General features: G+C 36.6%; 1 protein-coding gene across 3 annotated transcripts in view; it reads left to right on the top strand.

Annotated features, from left to right (window-relative positions):
- The window catches only part of ROCK1 (Rho associated coiled-coil containing protein kinase 1), a 92,073-nt gene that overhangs the window by 65,300 nt on the left and 11,143 nt on the right, over positions 1-15,630 (top strand). For 2 of the 3 annotated variants that reach the window (XM_081325808.1, XM_081325809.1), the window contains 8 exons: positions 630-723; positions 4,184-4,272; positions 6,346-6,534; positions 10,943-11,108; positions 12,433-12,503; positions 13,030-13,118; positions 14,958-15,036; positions 15,136-15,397. In XM_081325808.1, coding sequence (XP_081181934.1) covers positions 630-723; positions 4,184-4,272; positions 6,346-6,534; positions 10,943-11,108; positions 12,433-12,503; positions 13,030-13,118; positions 14,958-15,036; positions 15,136-15,397 — 1,039 coding nt within the window. Of the gene's footprint in view, positions 1-629; positions 724-4,183; positions 4,273-6,345; positions 6,535-10,942; positions 11,109-11,947; positions 11,997-12,432; positions 12,504-13,029; positions 13,119-14,957; positions 15,037-15,135; positions 15,398-15,630 lie in introns of those variants that run through there. The other variant, XM_081325810.1, reaches the window with a different exon arrangement.

Genomic DNA, 15,630 nt, shown 5'->3' with positions numbered 1-15,630 from the left:
CAGGGTAGGAGTCATCCAGATGTTGTCAGCTCTTTTCTAACCTTACCTTGCACTCAAAAAGTTCTCAAAGATTACAGTCAGTGGTACTGAAATAAAATCTGCCAGTTTTTGAGAGTTTAAACCTGACTGGTCTCAAAGATTCAAATTCATCTAAGCAGCTAGTTGTTTTTTTCACCCATTCTTTGCCTATTTTGACTTAGATTTCTGTTCTGCTTCCAGTGAAGTTTCCAGCAACTTGGATCATTATATTTGTCAGGTGCAAATAGGAATTAAACAATTCAATCTCCTCTCTTTCTTTATCACCATATTGCCATTTCTCCTATTGGTAAAACCAAGTATTTCCTTAATGTTTTTCTTCCTGTACAGTTTGACCGTGCTAACACACAATATCTTCTTAAACTTAGTATTTGTATTAATATGTTTTTGCTAATACCACATGGGAAAAACACGTTTACGCTAGTTCAAATTTAAAAATGAGTTACGGAAAGATGAATTGCTATTAGCCATATTGTTGTTTCCAATTGTTCTTCAATCCCATAATAGAAGTTGTATATTTCTACAAAATTTCTATTTATTTTCCTCAACAATCACTCAAATGCAGCTGATGTTATTGTTTTATTTTCCTTTAGCTTGAAGAAACAAATAATACATTAACCAAAGATGTGGCCTTTCTAACAAAGGAGAATTCTGATATAAATGAAAATATTAAAAAACTTCAAGAAGGTATTTCATATTTTCAGTGACATTGTTTGGAAGCCAACACCTTTTCAATAATATCTTATATACAGTAAGAGAAATGGTCTTTCAACATTGCAGCAGAATATGGTTTGCTATTCTATAGATATTGCTTTATAGATGTGGGGGATATTTTGGCCAAAAGATTAAAATATTATTGAACACAAGAGTACTAATTCAGAGATTTTAAGTGTGATTTTAGTTATACTCAAGAAGACAGGGTTCAGTCTTTATAAATTAGGAAAAATGTGAGATAACTTTAAAATACAATGAGTGATTATTAGAATATATGAGAAAAGGTATAGGAGATCTGTTTTAATTTTTTTAGGTAAAAATAACTTTTTATGGAATCAGCATTTTAAAATTTCTTTTAGAAAGTGCCTAGTGATTCAGACAATATTTCTTAATGGGGTGGACACTCATGTTACCGTATATACTTGAGTATAAGCCGACTCGAGTATAAGCCAAGACCCCCAATTTCACCCCCAAAAACTGGGAAAAGTTGTTGACTCGAGTATAAGCCGATCCGCCGTTCTGCAAGCCTCCGCCGCCGGCGGAGGCTGGATCCGCGCTCTGCAAGCCTCTGCCGCCAGCAGAGGCTCGATCCGCCATTTTGCAAGCCTGAATACACAGGAATACCCTGTGTGGCCGCGGCTCTCGGGGAAGCCCTGGCTGTCCGCTTCCTCGCTCCACGCTGCCATTCGGGGCCCGCGCGTTCCCCGGGCAAATCGCGGCGCCCAGCAGGCGAGGAAACACGCCCGCTCCAGTCGCCCCCCCTTCCCTCAGGAGACGCGAAGCAAGTGACCGCCCGGAGCTTACCGAGGACTTGCGCGCGGCCGAGGCTTCGGTGCTTCCAGGATCGCGCACACCTCTCCCAAGCCACCGCCGTCCGGAGACCTGCCGAAGTTTGGGGAGGTGCGCGCGCACCTCCCCAAACGTCGGCAGGTCTCCGTTCCTCCGCGCAGACCTGCCGACGTTTGGGGAGGTTTGGGCGCCTCCCCAAACCTCCCCAAACGTCGGCAGGTCTCCGTTCCTCCGCGCAGACCTGCCGACGTTTGGGGAGGTTTGGGTGCCTCCCCAAACCTCCCCAGGTCTCCGTTCCTCCGCGCAGACCTGCCGACGTTTGGGGAGGTTTGGGCGCCTCCCCAAACCTCCCCAGGTCTCCGTTCCTCCTGCCGACGTTTGGGGAGGTTTGGGCACCTCCCCAAACCTCCCCAGGTCTCCGTTCCTCCGCGCAGACCTGCCGAAGTTTGGGAAGGTTTGGGCGCCTCCCCAAACGTCAGCAGGTCTGCGCGACGTTTGGGGAGGTTTGGGGAGGCGCCCAAACCTCCCCAAACGTCGGCAGGTCTGCGCGGAGGAACGGAGACCTGGGGAGGTTTGGGGAGGTGCCCAAACCTCCCCAAACGTCGGCAGGAGGAACGGAGACCTGGGGAGGTTTGGGGAGGCGCCCAAACCTCCCCAAACGTCGGCAGGTCTGCGCGGAGGAACGGAGACCTGGGGAGGTTTGGGGAGGCGCCCAAACCTCCCCAAACGTCGGCAGGTCTGCGCGGAGGAACGGAGACCTGGGGAGGTTTGGGGAGGCGCCCAAACCTCCCCAAACGTCGGCAGGTCTCCGTTCCTCCGCGCCCTGCCTGCCTGCTTCTTTCCGCTGCGGAAAGAAGCAGGCAGGCAGGGCGCGGAGGAACGGAGACCTGCCGTTTGGGGAGGTTTGGGGAGGTGCGCGCGCACCTCCCCAAACCTCCCCAAACTTCGGCAGGTCTCGGACGGCGGTGGCTTGGGAGAGGTGCGCGCGATCCCGGAAGCACCAAAGCCTCGGCCGCGCACAAGTCCTCGGTAAGTTTTTTTGTTGACTGGAGTATAAGCCGAAGTGGAATTTTTCAGCCCAAAAAGTGGGCTGAAAAATTCGGCTTATACTCAAGTATATACGGTATATAATCTGAGGGAAAAGGTGAGAGCAGATGTCTCATTAACTGTTACTGAATAGCTTGCATTAAACATTATAATTATGCAAAATCATCCAGTAGTTATTTGAAATGGGTGCCATCTTCACATCCATACATATGCTCAAATCAATGTAGGAATATTCTTGAAATAGTTTCACTAACCATTTTTAAGGTTTTACACCTTCATGCTTTGAGTAGTGGATTTAAAGGAGTATTACAGATGGCTGAGATAGTCCATTTCAAAATAAACCCTCATAATTTGTAGTTTTGTTTTTCTTGCCTCATTATTTCTACTTTTACTTTGCTTTGTGGTATTAATTTCTGATGGCTTTATTTTCTTTAAAGTTTCTTAGTAAACAGATTAGAACAAACAGAAAACAGAACTTAAGAGTAAATAATATACAGGTAGTCCTTGACTTAGGACTGTAATTGGGACTCTAAATCAAGTCATAAATTGTTACAGTTGTAAGTTTAGACACCCCTGTGATCAGACATTATTTTCCAGTCTCTTTTGTGGCATCTGTTAAGCAAACAACATGGTCGTTAAGCTAGCCCATTCATTTGAATGGGAGTTCTTTTGCTAGAAACCAGCAAACACAATTATGAATAGCATTCACATGACTGCAGAATGCTGCAGTGGGCCGGATAGTATCCATTCTGTGGCTATAATAAAGTTGGACAACCAGTTGTAAGTTGAGGACTATAATGACTTAAGTCAGGGGTCCCCAACCCCCAGTCTGTGCACCAATACTGGGCCGTGGCATGCCAGCAACCGGTCCACACAAACAAGCAAAGCCTCATCCACGAGATGCAGGCAGCAAACAAAACCATGCAATGCACCCTCTGGTCCGCAGGAAAACCTTTCTCCACGGAATTGGTCCCTGGTGCCCAAAAGGCTGGGGACCTCTGACTTAGGTAGTCATCCTATATTTAACAATGGGAACAAATTTTTTCTCGGGTTAAGCATGTGCTGTAGGAACTGTTTTATTTTTCCATTGTTTGTCACATTGAATTCACATGCAATTTATACATAATTTTCAAAAACCAAAAATGGCAGTAACTTCAGCTTATCAGTTTGGACATTGTGCCAGTTGGCATACAGATGTTAATTAGCAAATAAAGCGATTCTAGTTTTTTGGGTGCATTCCAAGTAATAACTAATAGTCCAGGCATAATTCCAAACTAGAGTTCGTCTGATTTAAATACCATTATTATGTTTCATGTATTGTATAAAACTAAATATATTATGATCACAGTGCTAAGTTGACAAAACACAGTGAGTCAAAATTATATTATGAATTAGGTTAATAAGTCAACCAACCCTGTCTCTGTTTAAAAGCTAAGCACTTCCCATCCTGTATAATTCTGGACTCAATACGTAGGGGCAGGTCTCTGTTCTGTTTCTATTCAATTAAGATTTAACAAGAGAGAGAAATTCTAAAGTGCACGTGATATTGAGACAATAAAATTCCCCAAATTCTTAATTCTTATTTTTTTTCATCAAGAGTATACATTGAAAAAAGAAGAGGAATTCAACATAATTAGAACACAGTATGAAAAAAACTTGAACAATGAAAGGACACTTAAAACACAGGTGAGTGTATTTCAGAAGGTTGACGGAGTTGTCCTTCAAAATTGTTTATTATTAAATGTATGTGCAGCCCATCTCACTATCCAAAGTGATCTGGGTGACTTACAATAAATATAAAAATAAATTATAAATATAAAATCTATTTAAAATTGCAAGAGTTAAATACAGGCCAACAACAACAACAACAAAACCCCCCTAATGCAGAATGGGAGTGGAGCATTCTTTATCACTACACCAACTACCACCAGCCTAGTGCACCTTTATCAGGGCCCTAAGTAACCAGCCAGGTTTTAAGGCCCTTCCAGAAGGCTAAAAGAGTGGAGGCAAATCTCACCTCCAGTGGCAGGGAATGGGACCACAATATATATATATATATATATATATATATATATATATATATATATATATATATATATATATATATATATACACACACACACACACACACACACACACACACACACACACACACACACACACACACACACACACACACATATATATATATATATATATATATATATATATATATATATATATATATATATATATATATATATCAATATCCCATTTATATCCCGCCCTTCTCCGAAGACTCAGGGCGGCTTACAATCATTCTATGTATATGCCTGCTTATTAGGGCTTTTGCCCCCCCCCCAAGCGGCATTATTACAAAGTCAGCTTATTGCCCCCAACCATCTGGGTCTTCATTTTACCTACCTCGGAAGGATGGAAGGCTGAGTCAACCTTGAGCCTGGTGGAATGCGAACCTGCACTAATTGCAGGCAGCTGGTGTTACTTAAGGAGGCATTAGCCCACTGCTCCACCAAGGCTCTATAAAATAAATAAAACAGGTTCATACAATAGCAGAAAAAACTATATTGATCAGCAATAGGGAACCTGTTCCTCATTTCTTTTAATTGTGATTAGCTTTGCCTTGCAATGTATATACAGCCTTCTCATAAGCATTTGCCGTTATTCTTATTAATATTTAAGATACCTGAATAGAAAGCGTGACTCAAAAATCAGTAATTAGATAAGTAATGAGTTGTCTTTCTTACAGATACAGTGTTTTCTGCGTAGGACATCCTAGTAATACATATGGTTATTTTACATCAAAGTAAAACTGAGAAACGCTGTTGATAGTAGTATCCTAGATAGTTCAATGGACTGATGCAATAAAAGGCAGATTACTACATTTATGAATGTTTAGGTTGACAAACATTTAGATATACTAATGCTTCCATGAGAGCCAATTTGTTGTAGTGATTAACACACCAGGCTAAAAACTGGGAGATCTACTTATATTCTACTTATATTTTAGGTAAGAAGCCAGCTCAGTGATTTTGATCCAATTACTGTCATCTCCACACTGTGTGTACAGTTATTAGGAGTGAGTTGCCTAATAATTATGCACATCTTGATATGGGGTGTTGATCTCCTTAGGCCATACCCTCCCTCATTACACAAATACATATCACCTGATTTGCTTATGTCCATTCAGCATTCACATTTATATAGTTTGGAGGTGGAAAATATGCATGAAAATCATGATATGGTCAAAATACTCACTTGCCTAATAATTGCGCACACAGTATAGGAAGAAGGCAATGGCAAACTACTTCCAAAAATGTTGCCAAGAAAACTTAAGAGACTTGCCTAGGCAGTCATCAGGAGTGAATACCGACACATGTACAAAAAAGTGCTTCCTTAGATAGCTCATGGTTATTTGTATGAGTTAGAATGACTTAGCCCTAAAAGTGTGTTCCAGATGGATGTGAGATACATGTATTTATTAACTCATTTTATGTTGTGAAATGTTAACATTTGAGGTTGTTTTAAAAAGTAAATGATGAAATGGCTTCCAAGAGAAAATGTTAATTAACTCAAAGTAAAGCTATTAATTATCTACTGTGTCTTTAATAGACTAAGTTGAGGATGTTCTTCACAAAATATTCAGGTGGTAAAATAATATTCGATATTTATTGTCTACATAGAACTCTTCTATGCTTACATTCCAAGGTTAATTTGTTTTAACGTGTCTACTTTGATGCTCTCTTATTTAATATGCAATAGGCTGTCAACAAATTGGCTGAGATTATGAATCGAAAAGATTTTAAACTAGATAGAAAGAAAGTAAATATGCAAGATTTCAAGAAAAAAGAGAAAGAAAACCGAAAGTTACAGTTGGAACTTAACCAGGAAAAGGAGAAATTTAATCAGATGGTAATAAAATATCAAAAGGAGCTTAATGAAATGCAAGCGGTAAGACTTTTAACTTAATTATCAAATAGATTCACTGATCATATTCTCTTTGAAACCCAAGCTATATTTCAGATTTAAAAGATATATCAAATTCAGTTTGTTCAAACATTGTGGTTAATTTGTATTATTCACTTAAAGGGACAATATGTGATAGGGCAGTGAAAATATAACTCTTCTGGGTTGATGAATCCATTAAGTATTGTAGAATATCTCAAAGAAAGGAAGACAACCTGAAGGCTGAATATGTTATTGATTGGTAGGCCCCCATTGCCGCCTTAAATCTCTCTTAGGTTGCTGTTACTGTAAATAGAAAGATCTAAAAAGAGAAGCAATTAGACATTATTTCTTGAGCACAGTGTTGTTCCTTAGTCCTAATTTCCTATTGACAGGCTAATATGCTTGCAAAATGATTGGGGGAAAAAAGCATACAAGAAGAATTAGAACATTCTTGCTTATTGTACAATCTTCCCCACAACAATTGCAGCAAAAACATAAGGCAGATGTAGAGCTTGACAACATGCAACCACTCCAATGTCATTTCTCTGCTGTGGACAAATTAAAATAGCAAGCTACTTAATTTCTCCAGAGCAATACCAATTTTCTTCACTATCTCTCAAGTGTACTGTTTATTCACTTATTCTTTTTTAGGATTACATTACATAATTTTCTTGTTTAACAATGCTTAATCCATCAGTTTACTTAAATCTATGTATTTGTTGTCCAGCACATAATTTTTGTTTTCTTCCATTTGTTTGCCTCTATCTCAGAGTTCCACCTATTAGGCTATCCGTTTTTATCCTATCTGTCAGTTTATTGACTCAGCCACTATTTCTCTCTCTTTTTTGAAACTGATTGAAATACCTGTTATCATATATTTAGAACAGAAGAAATAGTGTGCCCAAACTACTTGATAGAGGAGTTCTAGTGCCAGTAGAAGAAACATTCTCATACCTAATTCCACTTGAGTTGGGTAATCTCTAAGGAATTCAGATTCTATATCAAATAGAACTTTAAAGGTGACAACCATGAATTTCACTAAATCTTATTAAGATTTATTGAGAAGAAAGGGATTGAGTTACAAAATTTTTATCAATTAAACTGTTACCCATATAAAAGCAGAATATTCCAATGTACATTATAGTAGATCTTTCTCTTAATTGTTTCTAATTTCAATTCTATTATATGGAAACTATTACAAATTATCCACAAGAGCATTCCATGTGCATAAATTTTCCTTGGCAGGTGGAATCTGTCAACATTGCTGCATGGCTGAAGAGCATGATTCATTGTCATTATTTTTCTGGTCTTCCTATCTAGAGCTTTTAGTTTTGCTTGATTCCAGTTCCATCCTATAACCAAACTTGAGACACAACTGAAAAGAGTCTAGATGAAGCATGCCCAGCCCACAGGCTGTATGTGGCCCTGGACAACTAGTAATATGGCTCCACAAGATAAAAAATGTTTAAAGGAAATTGGTTATTTATATATACATTACCGGTAATATTTTACAGTCCAAAACTAATCATCATCATCTTCCAAGAGGACTCACTTTCACCACTACTGTTCAACATCGCATTAATTCCATTGACAATAATATTACAAAACACAAAACTGGAATACCACATCTCAAGCCAGCATGGCAAGATAAACCATCTACTATACATGGATGACTTAAAACAGTATGCGAAAAGCCACAATGAACTTGAATCAATACTCAACGCAGTTCAACTGTTTAGCAGCAACATCAGAATGGACTTTGGACTTGGAAAATGTGCTATATTATCCATGCAATGAGGAAAAATGGGCAAAATAGAAGGAATAGAACTGGGAAACAGAAATATTATGAAAGCACTAGCAAAGGATGACGGTTACAAATACCTAGGCATATTGGAAGCAGATAACATCTTGATTGGAAAAGTCAAAGAGTCAACACAAAAGGAATACATCAGAAGAGTCCGCAAAATACTAAAATCAAAGCTGAATGGTGGAAATATAATTAAAGCCATTAATACATGGGCAGTCCCAGTGATACGCTACTCAGCTGGAATGATCAACTGGACATTAGCCGAATTGGAGCACCTAGACCGGAAAACACGTAAACGTTTGAACATGCACCACGCTCTACATCCACAAGTGACATTGACAGATTGTACCTGCCAAGAAGAATAGGGGGCAGAGGGCTACTGCAAATCCACCAAACTGTAGAAGAAGATAAACGAAATTTGAATGACTATGTGAATCAAAGTACAGAAAAATTGCTGCAGGCTGTGAAAACAGAGCATTATCAAAATAACAAACAAAGGCAGAATATAAGGAAAAACGGCTGGATGATAGATTAAATAGATGGAAAACCAAAGCTTTGCATGGACAACATTTGAAAAACATTGAAAGAAAATGTGTAACAACTTGACATGGGCATGGCTTAAGATGGGAACCATAAAGAAAGAAACAGAAGGCTTAATACTGGCTGCTCAAGAACAAGCACTACAAACTTATGACACGAAAGCGAAGATACAAAAATCTACTGACAATCCAAATTGCCGACTTTGCAACAACAAAGCTGAAACTGTTTCACATTTAATATGTGAGTACAGCAAAATCGCACAAACTGATTACAAAAGTAGACATGACTGAGTTGCTAAACTAATCCACTGGGCATTGTGTAAAAAATACGACTTGCCTGTGTCTGAAAAGTCGCGGGAACATAGGATGGAAAAAGTTGTTGAGAATGAGAGGGTGAACTTGTGGGACTTCCGAATACAGACAGATCGCCATTTGGAACACAACATGCCAGATATCACAGTTGTAGAGAACCGAAGCATACAGCTGATTGATATCGCTGTACCAGGAGATGCCAGAGTCGAAGAAAAAGAACTGGAAAAAATTACGAAATACTGCAACCTGGCCATTGAAACTGTGCAATTATGGATGAAACGCATAACAGTGATACCCATTGTCATAGGGGCACTAGGAACTATTTCCAAAAACTTTACAAAATACATCAAGAAATTGCAGCTTCCTGCAATAACTCCAGCAAAGCTACAAAAAACTGCGCTACTTGGAACATGTTACATTTTAAGGAGATACCTGGTTGATACCTAGGATGCTGGCAGCAACCCGTGTCAATCATTAATGCCAGTCAATTTGAGTGTTCAGTTGACCGAGTTTCATATTTTATGAATAAAAGTTTTATAATAATAATAATAATAATAATAATAATAGTAACAATAATAAAATATAATATAATATAATAATAATAATAATAATATAATAATAATATTAATAATAATAATAATAATAATAATAATAATAATAATAATAATAATAATAATAATAATAATAATAATAGTTGGAAGGGACCTTGGAGGTCATCTAGTCCAACTCCCTGCTCAGGCAGGAAACCCTATACCATTTCAGACAAATGGCTGTCCAGTCTCTTCTTAAAAACTTCCAGTGTTGGAGCATTCACTGCTTCTGGAGGCAGGTTGTTCCACTGGTTAATTATTCTAACTGTCAGGAAGTTTCTACTTAGTTCTAGGTTGCTTCTCTCCTTGATTAGTTTCCATCTGTTGCTTCTTGTCCTGCCTTCGGGCGCTTTGGAGAATAGCTTGACTCCCTCTTCTTTGTGGCAGTCCCTGAGATAGTGGAACACTGCTATCATGTCACCCCTTGTCCTTCTCTTCATTAAACTAGACATACTCAATTCCAGCAACCGTTCCTTGTACGTTTTAGCCTCCAGACCTCTAATCATCTTTGTTGCTTTTCTCTGTACTCTTTCTTCTCTCAGTATGGCCTAGGCAAGCAAAAGTTTGGACACCCAGGATCTAGATAATCTTTTTAATCCAGGCCCTTCTGTAGGTAAAGCCCCACCACTCTCAACTAACCTCTTTAAAAAGGGAAGGTTGGAGACAGGTTGATAGTTATCTAAAATATCCAGCTTCTCTACTGGTTTCTTGAGACAGTGCACACTTTAGGGTCCCTTTGTTCAAGGTAACTTTCACTAACAAGATGAGACATGCAGCTAATCAATAGGTGATGGAGATAACATTGTGAGAAACCTTCCACTTCCTAAGGATCCACAGGTTCAAAAGTCATCCCAGTTCATTTCACGTGACAATTTTTTTTTGTCATCTCTGCTGATTCTCTGCTGATACTCAGCCAGTATCTGAATATGAGCAGTGTTATCCTCCAGATACAATGCAAACTTGTTTCAGTGGCTTGGAAATTTATTTTCCCACCTGGCATTTCCCAGCAGGGACAGAATAACTTTAAACAATATGCTTTATAGCTCTCTGTTAATGTGATATAAATGGAAAATTGTTTATGAAAATTGACTTTACTGTTAATTACCAGCTGAATTCATATAAATATTAGAAGAATGGTTTACCCCATTTTCTGTTGAATACAGCAACTGGTGGAAGAGTCCACATACAGGAATGAACTTCAGATGCAGCTGGACAGTAAAGAGAGTGATATAGAACAATTACGTAGTAAAATTTTAGATTTGCAGCAAGGCATGGACTCTACTAGTGTTGCCAGCCTTCAGGCTGATGAAACAGACGGAAGTGTTACAGGTAAGAGAGTAACTCTTTGTAATTCTCCATCATGTTATACCAAAAATACAGGCAGTCTTCAACTTATGACCACAAGTGAGCCCGGAGTTTATGTTGCTAAGTGAGAAATTAGTTAAGTAAGTTTTACCCCATTTTACAAATTTTCTTGCTACATTTGTTAAGTGAATCACTGCAGTTGTTAAATTAATGACACCGTTGTTAAGTGAATCTTGCTTCCCCATTGACTTTGCTTGTCAGAAGGTTGCAAAGGGTGATCCGGGACACTGCAACTGTAATAAATATGAACCAGTTGTCAAACATCCAAATATAAATCCCATGACCATGGGAATGTTGCAATGGTCATAAGTGTGAAAAATGGTCATAAGTCACCTTTTTCGGTGCCATTGTAACTTTGAACGGTGACTGAATGAACTGTTGTAAGACAATTACTACCTGTACTATCCTGTTTAGATAACATGTCAACTTTTAAATATTACTTTTTCTTTTTTCTCTATTTATATTTTATACATTTGTATGGTAAATGAAAATAGATGCTATCATCACAAAGATATATGAATTTTAATATTTACATCACTATTTTGTACAAATCCATACACCTGATAATTTCTCTTAATATATAGCTTATCAAGTAGCTTCATATCAAGAGCCCTTAGTTCAATAATAGTAACTTGAATTTGGATGTAATGTGTTTTTGATATTTTTTATATGAGAATCAAGAATTTCATCAGCTAATTATTAATTTTTAATTAAGCTTCACATCATAAATTTGTTCTTTCATTTTATCATTCTCTGTCATTTAAAATGGAATAAATTGCTTTTTTCTTATTCTTTATATCTAGCTGATTCTTCCCACATTCCTTATTTATTTCTCTTCTGTTCTTAACTTCTGTGAGTAATGGGACAAATGGGGACTTTTTGCTTGCTCTTTTGCACTTTCATTGTTGCTTTCAACTACTGTATATTTATGCAAAATATTTAATTGCTCCCACTCTATTATGAAATTAGGAATATAATTTTTGTAAAACACCTTCATGCTGAAACAGTTGCCCATTGAGATCCTGTCAACTAGGTTAAAACACACCCATTGAAACAGTGTTGGATATAGTTTTATAACATCTTTGCAGATTTTGCAATAGTGCCATGGTAAATGAATTTGTGACTAGGCATGAAAAAAGCTTCAGTCCTTGTTCTTGTTTAGCTAAGCTTACTTGTTGCTATTTTATTAGTTTGTTTGATCATTGCTAATGGCTGCATGAAAGCAAATCTTTTCTTTATAATTCTATGTGAATAAAATGTTAACCAATATATATCGGTTTTTATACAGAATCAAGAATAGAGGGCTGGCTTTCAATACCAAGCAAAGGGAATATTAAACGTTATGGGTGGAAGAAGCAGGTATTCAATAACTTACCTTTCATGAGCCAAATCAAGTACTGATTTTGACTTGAATCTAGAGTACAGATAAAGAAAAAATTGTATTTATAACGGGAATTAATCAACTCAAATTCAGATATGAAACATTACAGTTACCAAAAAAAAATAAGAGAAACTATTATATGAAATCTTGTCTGCTGTTAAAATAATTTTATCTACAATTTATATTTAAATATTTTTATAATTTATATTTATCATACCATGCAGAACTTAAAGTTATTTAACCCAGATATGAAAATATTTTGATACTAATGCATTTAAAGTGTTACCAAAAATGTAATTTGGCTAAACAAAAATATTTTGTATTACTTTGTTTACCTTTTATTGTAATATACAGGTGGTTAATTTAAGTTTCTATAGCTGCTTATATATACAAGACTTCATGCCTTCTGTTTGCCCAGAAAATTTGACTTGCTTTAAATGATTTTCATCCCAAGCAAATAACATAAGTCTCTAATCATGTCTTTTCTTTTCCTTTCCCCCCCAGTACGTTGTGGTCAGCAGCAGGAAGATTCTGTTCTATAATGATGAACAGGATAAAGAGCAATCTAATCCATCTATGGTATTGGATATAGAGTACGTTTTTCTGATATCAATTTGAGATAAAAGTGAAATAATTTTGAAGTCTAAAAAGACCGTAGGTGATTGTTGAAGTGTAATTGACTTTCATTATCCTTCTTCCTAATCATTTTCCAAATTATTTTCTCTAAACTTTAAAAAGTATATTCCAGAACATTCTTGATTTAAAAACACTTCAATAAATACTGCAAATACTTAGAGGCAGGTTGGACATAGAAAACAGCTTTTAAATCACAGTAGTCAGTAGAATCCAGTAGATATTGGAAAGCCATGTTATTCTCCAATAGTAAGAAAATTCGGAATCTGATAGCACCTTTTCACACTAACACATTTTATTAAAATGGAGAAGCTTTTATGAGCTATATCTCACTTCAGCTGCAATGGAGTGACTAGAATGATGTATGAATTAAATTTGGGTTGAGGATGCTAGTTATGCAGTTATCTTCATTTCAATTGTGCTGACAAAATTTTCTTTTTTCCAAGATGGAAAAGAAATAAGACACTCCATGATAGCTCTCAAAAAAACTATGGAGGGGCCTCCAGAAATTTCTTGTTCAATTATGCTGGAAAACTCATATAACAAAAGATTTTATGATATTGCTAAACACAATGTTTATTTAACACAATTTAGTTGTTACTGCTACTTATATTCTCTCTCACATGTAATCTGCATCTGCATAACTAACCTGTCTTCTGTCTCTTCCTACCTTTTCACTTGATCTTAATTTAAACCTACATCATATTAGTCTCTCCATTGCATCTGATGAAGTAGCTGTAGCTCTCAAAAGATTATGTTTTTTAATAAAATAAGATGCTACCAGACTCTTCCTGATTTTTGGAATCCAGCAAAATCCAGAAATAGAATTCTTGGAAAACGATGAAGTATTTTGAATAACTGCCTGAAAAGGAACATTATCTCTTAATTCTTTTTTTTTTCTGTATAATATTTGTTTCCACATAGTAATAATCTTGTAGTTTATACTTGATTATTTTTGGTTGTGCAAGCAACTTGACTCAACTTTTAGAGGTCATATGGAGGGATTTTCTCTATGACATAGTTTATACTGCTTGAGGGGAAAACTGTTTTTAGAAGATGACAGAATATTCTTCTGACAGTATTTTGTGCATAATGAGTAATATAAATAGGTATAAATACATGTGACTAAATACACACACACACACCCCTATTTATATTACTTTATAAATTTATAAAGTAAATTACAGGTTTATAAACCGGTAATTGTAAGGTGCAGAAATATAGCATATATACACTATAGAATTCTACAGTATAGAATTTATCATTAAAAAATAACTATGGTTGTCTCAGAAATTATATTGACATTGTAGACATGTCACCAAACACATTTTATCCAATATCCATTCTACTCTGTTGCCAAAATCAGATTGATCATTATCATTGGAGTTCTTGTTTTAAGATGATTAAAAGAATTAAAAATTGTGTTCATTTCGGACTTTTGTCAAAATCATCTAAAATTAAAAACTTCAGTAGTATATTTTACTTTAGCACAATATGGTGGGCCACTGTAATTACAATATGTACATTCTCAAACTGTAAATACAGTAAATACAGATTACATAAATAATGTTTACAGTCATCACTTAAAAAAGGTGGCGTTCTTTTTCTGGTATTTAATGTATTTTTTTTTCATTTACAAATATGTGTTGATCAAGTGGTGTGTTGCATGGGCACAATAAGAAATATCCCCTATGAATATGGGATATTAACATTAAATAGTTAACATTTTATTGTTAAACTAGATGATAAATTTGCCTTGTGCTGAGAATGATTATTAACACAATGTAATTTCATTTTAGTAAATTGTTCCATGTAAGACCAGTTACACAGGGTGATGTTTATAGAGCAGAAACTGAAGAAATACCCAAAATATTTCAGGTAAAAAACATTTGCATATTTGTTTTTAAATATTCACTACTTATACAGTGTCAGGGACTGACACAAATGTTTACATTTTTTTTGTTTTGCTTTACTCAGATCCTATATGCCAATGAGGGAGAGTGTAGAAAAGACTTGGAAGTAGAATCAATACAGCCAGTAGAGAAGACAAATTTTCTGCATCATAAAGGTCATGAATTTGTTCCAACTTTATACCATTTTCCAGCCAATTGTGAGGCTTGTGCCAAGCCTCTATGGCACGTATTTAAGCCACCCCCTGCACTGGAATGTCGGCGATGCCATGTTAAGTGCCACAAAGATCACTTGGATAAAAAAGAAGAATTAATAGCACCATGTAAAGGTATGACACGAGGCAATTGTTTTTAACTATTGTTCAGTGTGTTTATAATGGTTCCAATACACTGTATGCATGTATAAAGTTATTGCTGAAATTGTTGACCTAAATCCTGATTAATTTGCCTGGAATCCAGTGTGTGTGTTTGTGGGTGCGTATGTACGTACGTACATACGTACGTACGTATGTATCAAACTAATTGAGTTCAGATGGATTTATGTTTTTAAGCAATATGTTAT

This window comes from Vipera berus (genome assembly GCF_964194415.1).
Source record: "Vipera berus genome assembly, chromosome: 3".
Classification (NCBI taxonomy): Eukaryota; Metazoa; Chordata; class Lepidosauria; order Squamata; family Viperidae; genus Vipera; species Vipera berus.
The sequence above is the reverse complement of the archived record's forward strand: the minus strand, read 5'-3'. Positions and strand labels throughout refer to the sequence as shown.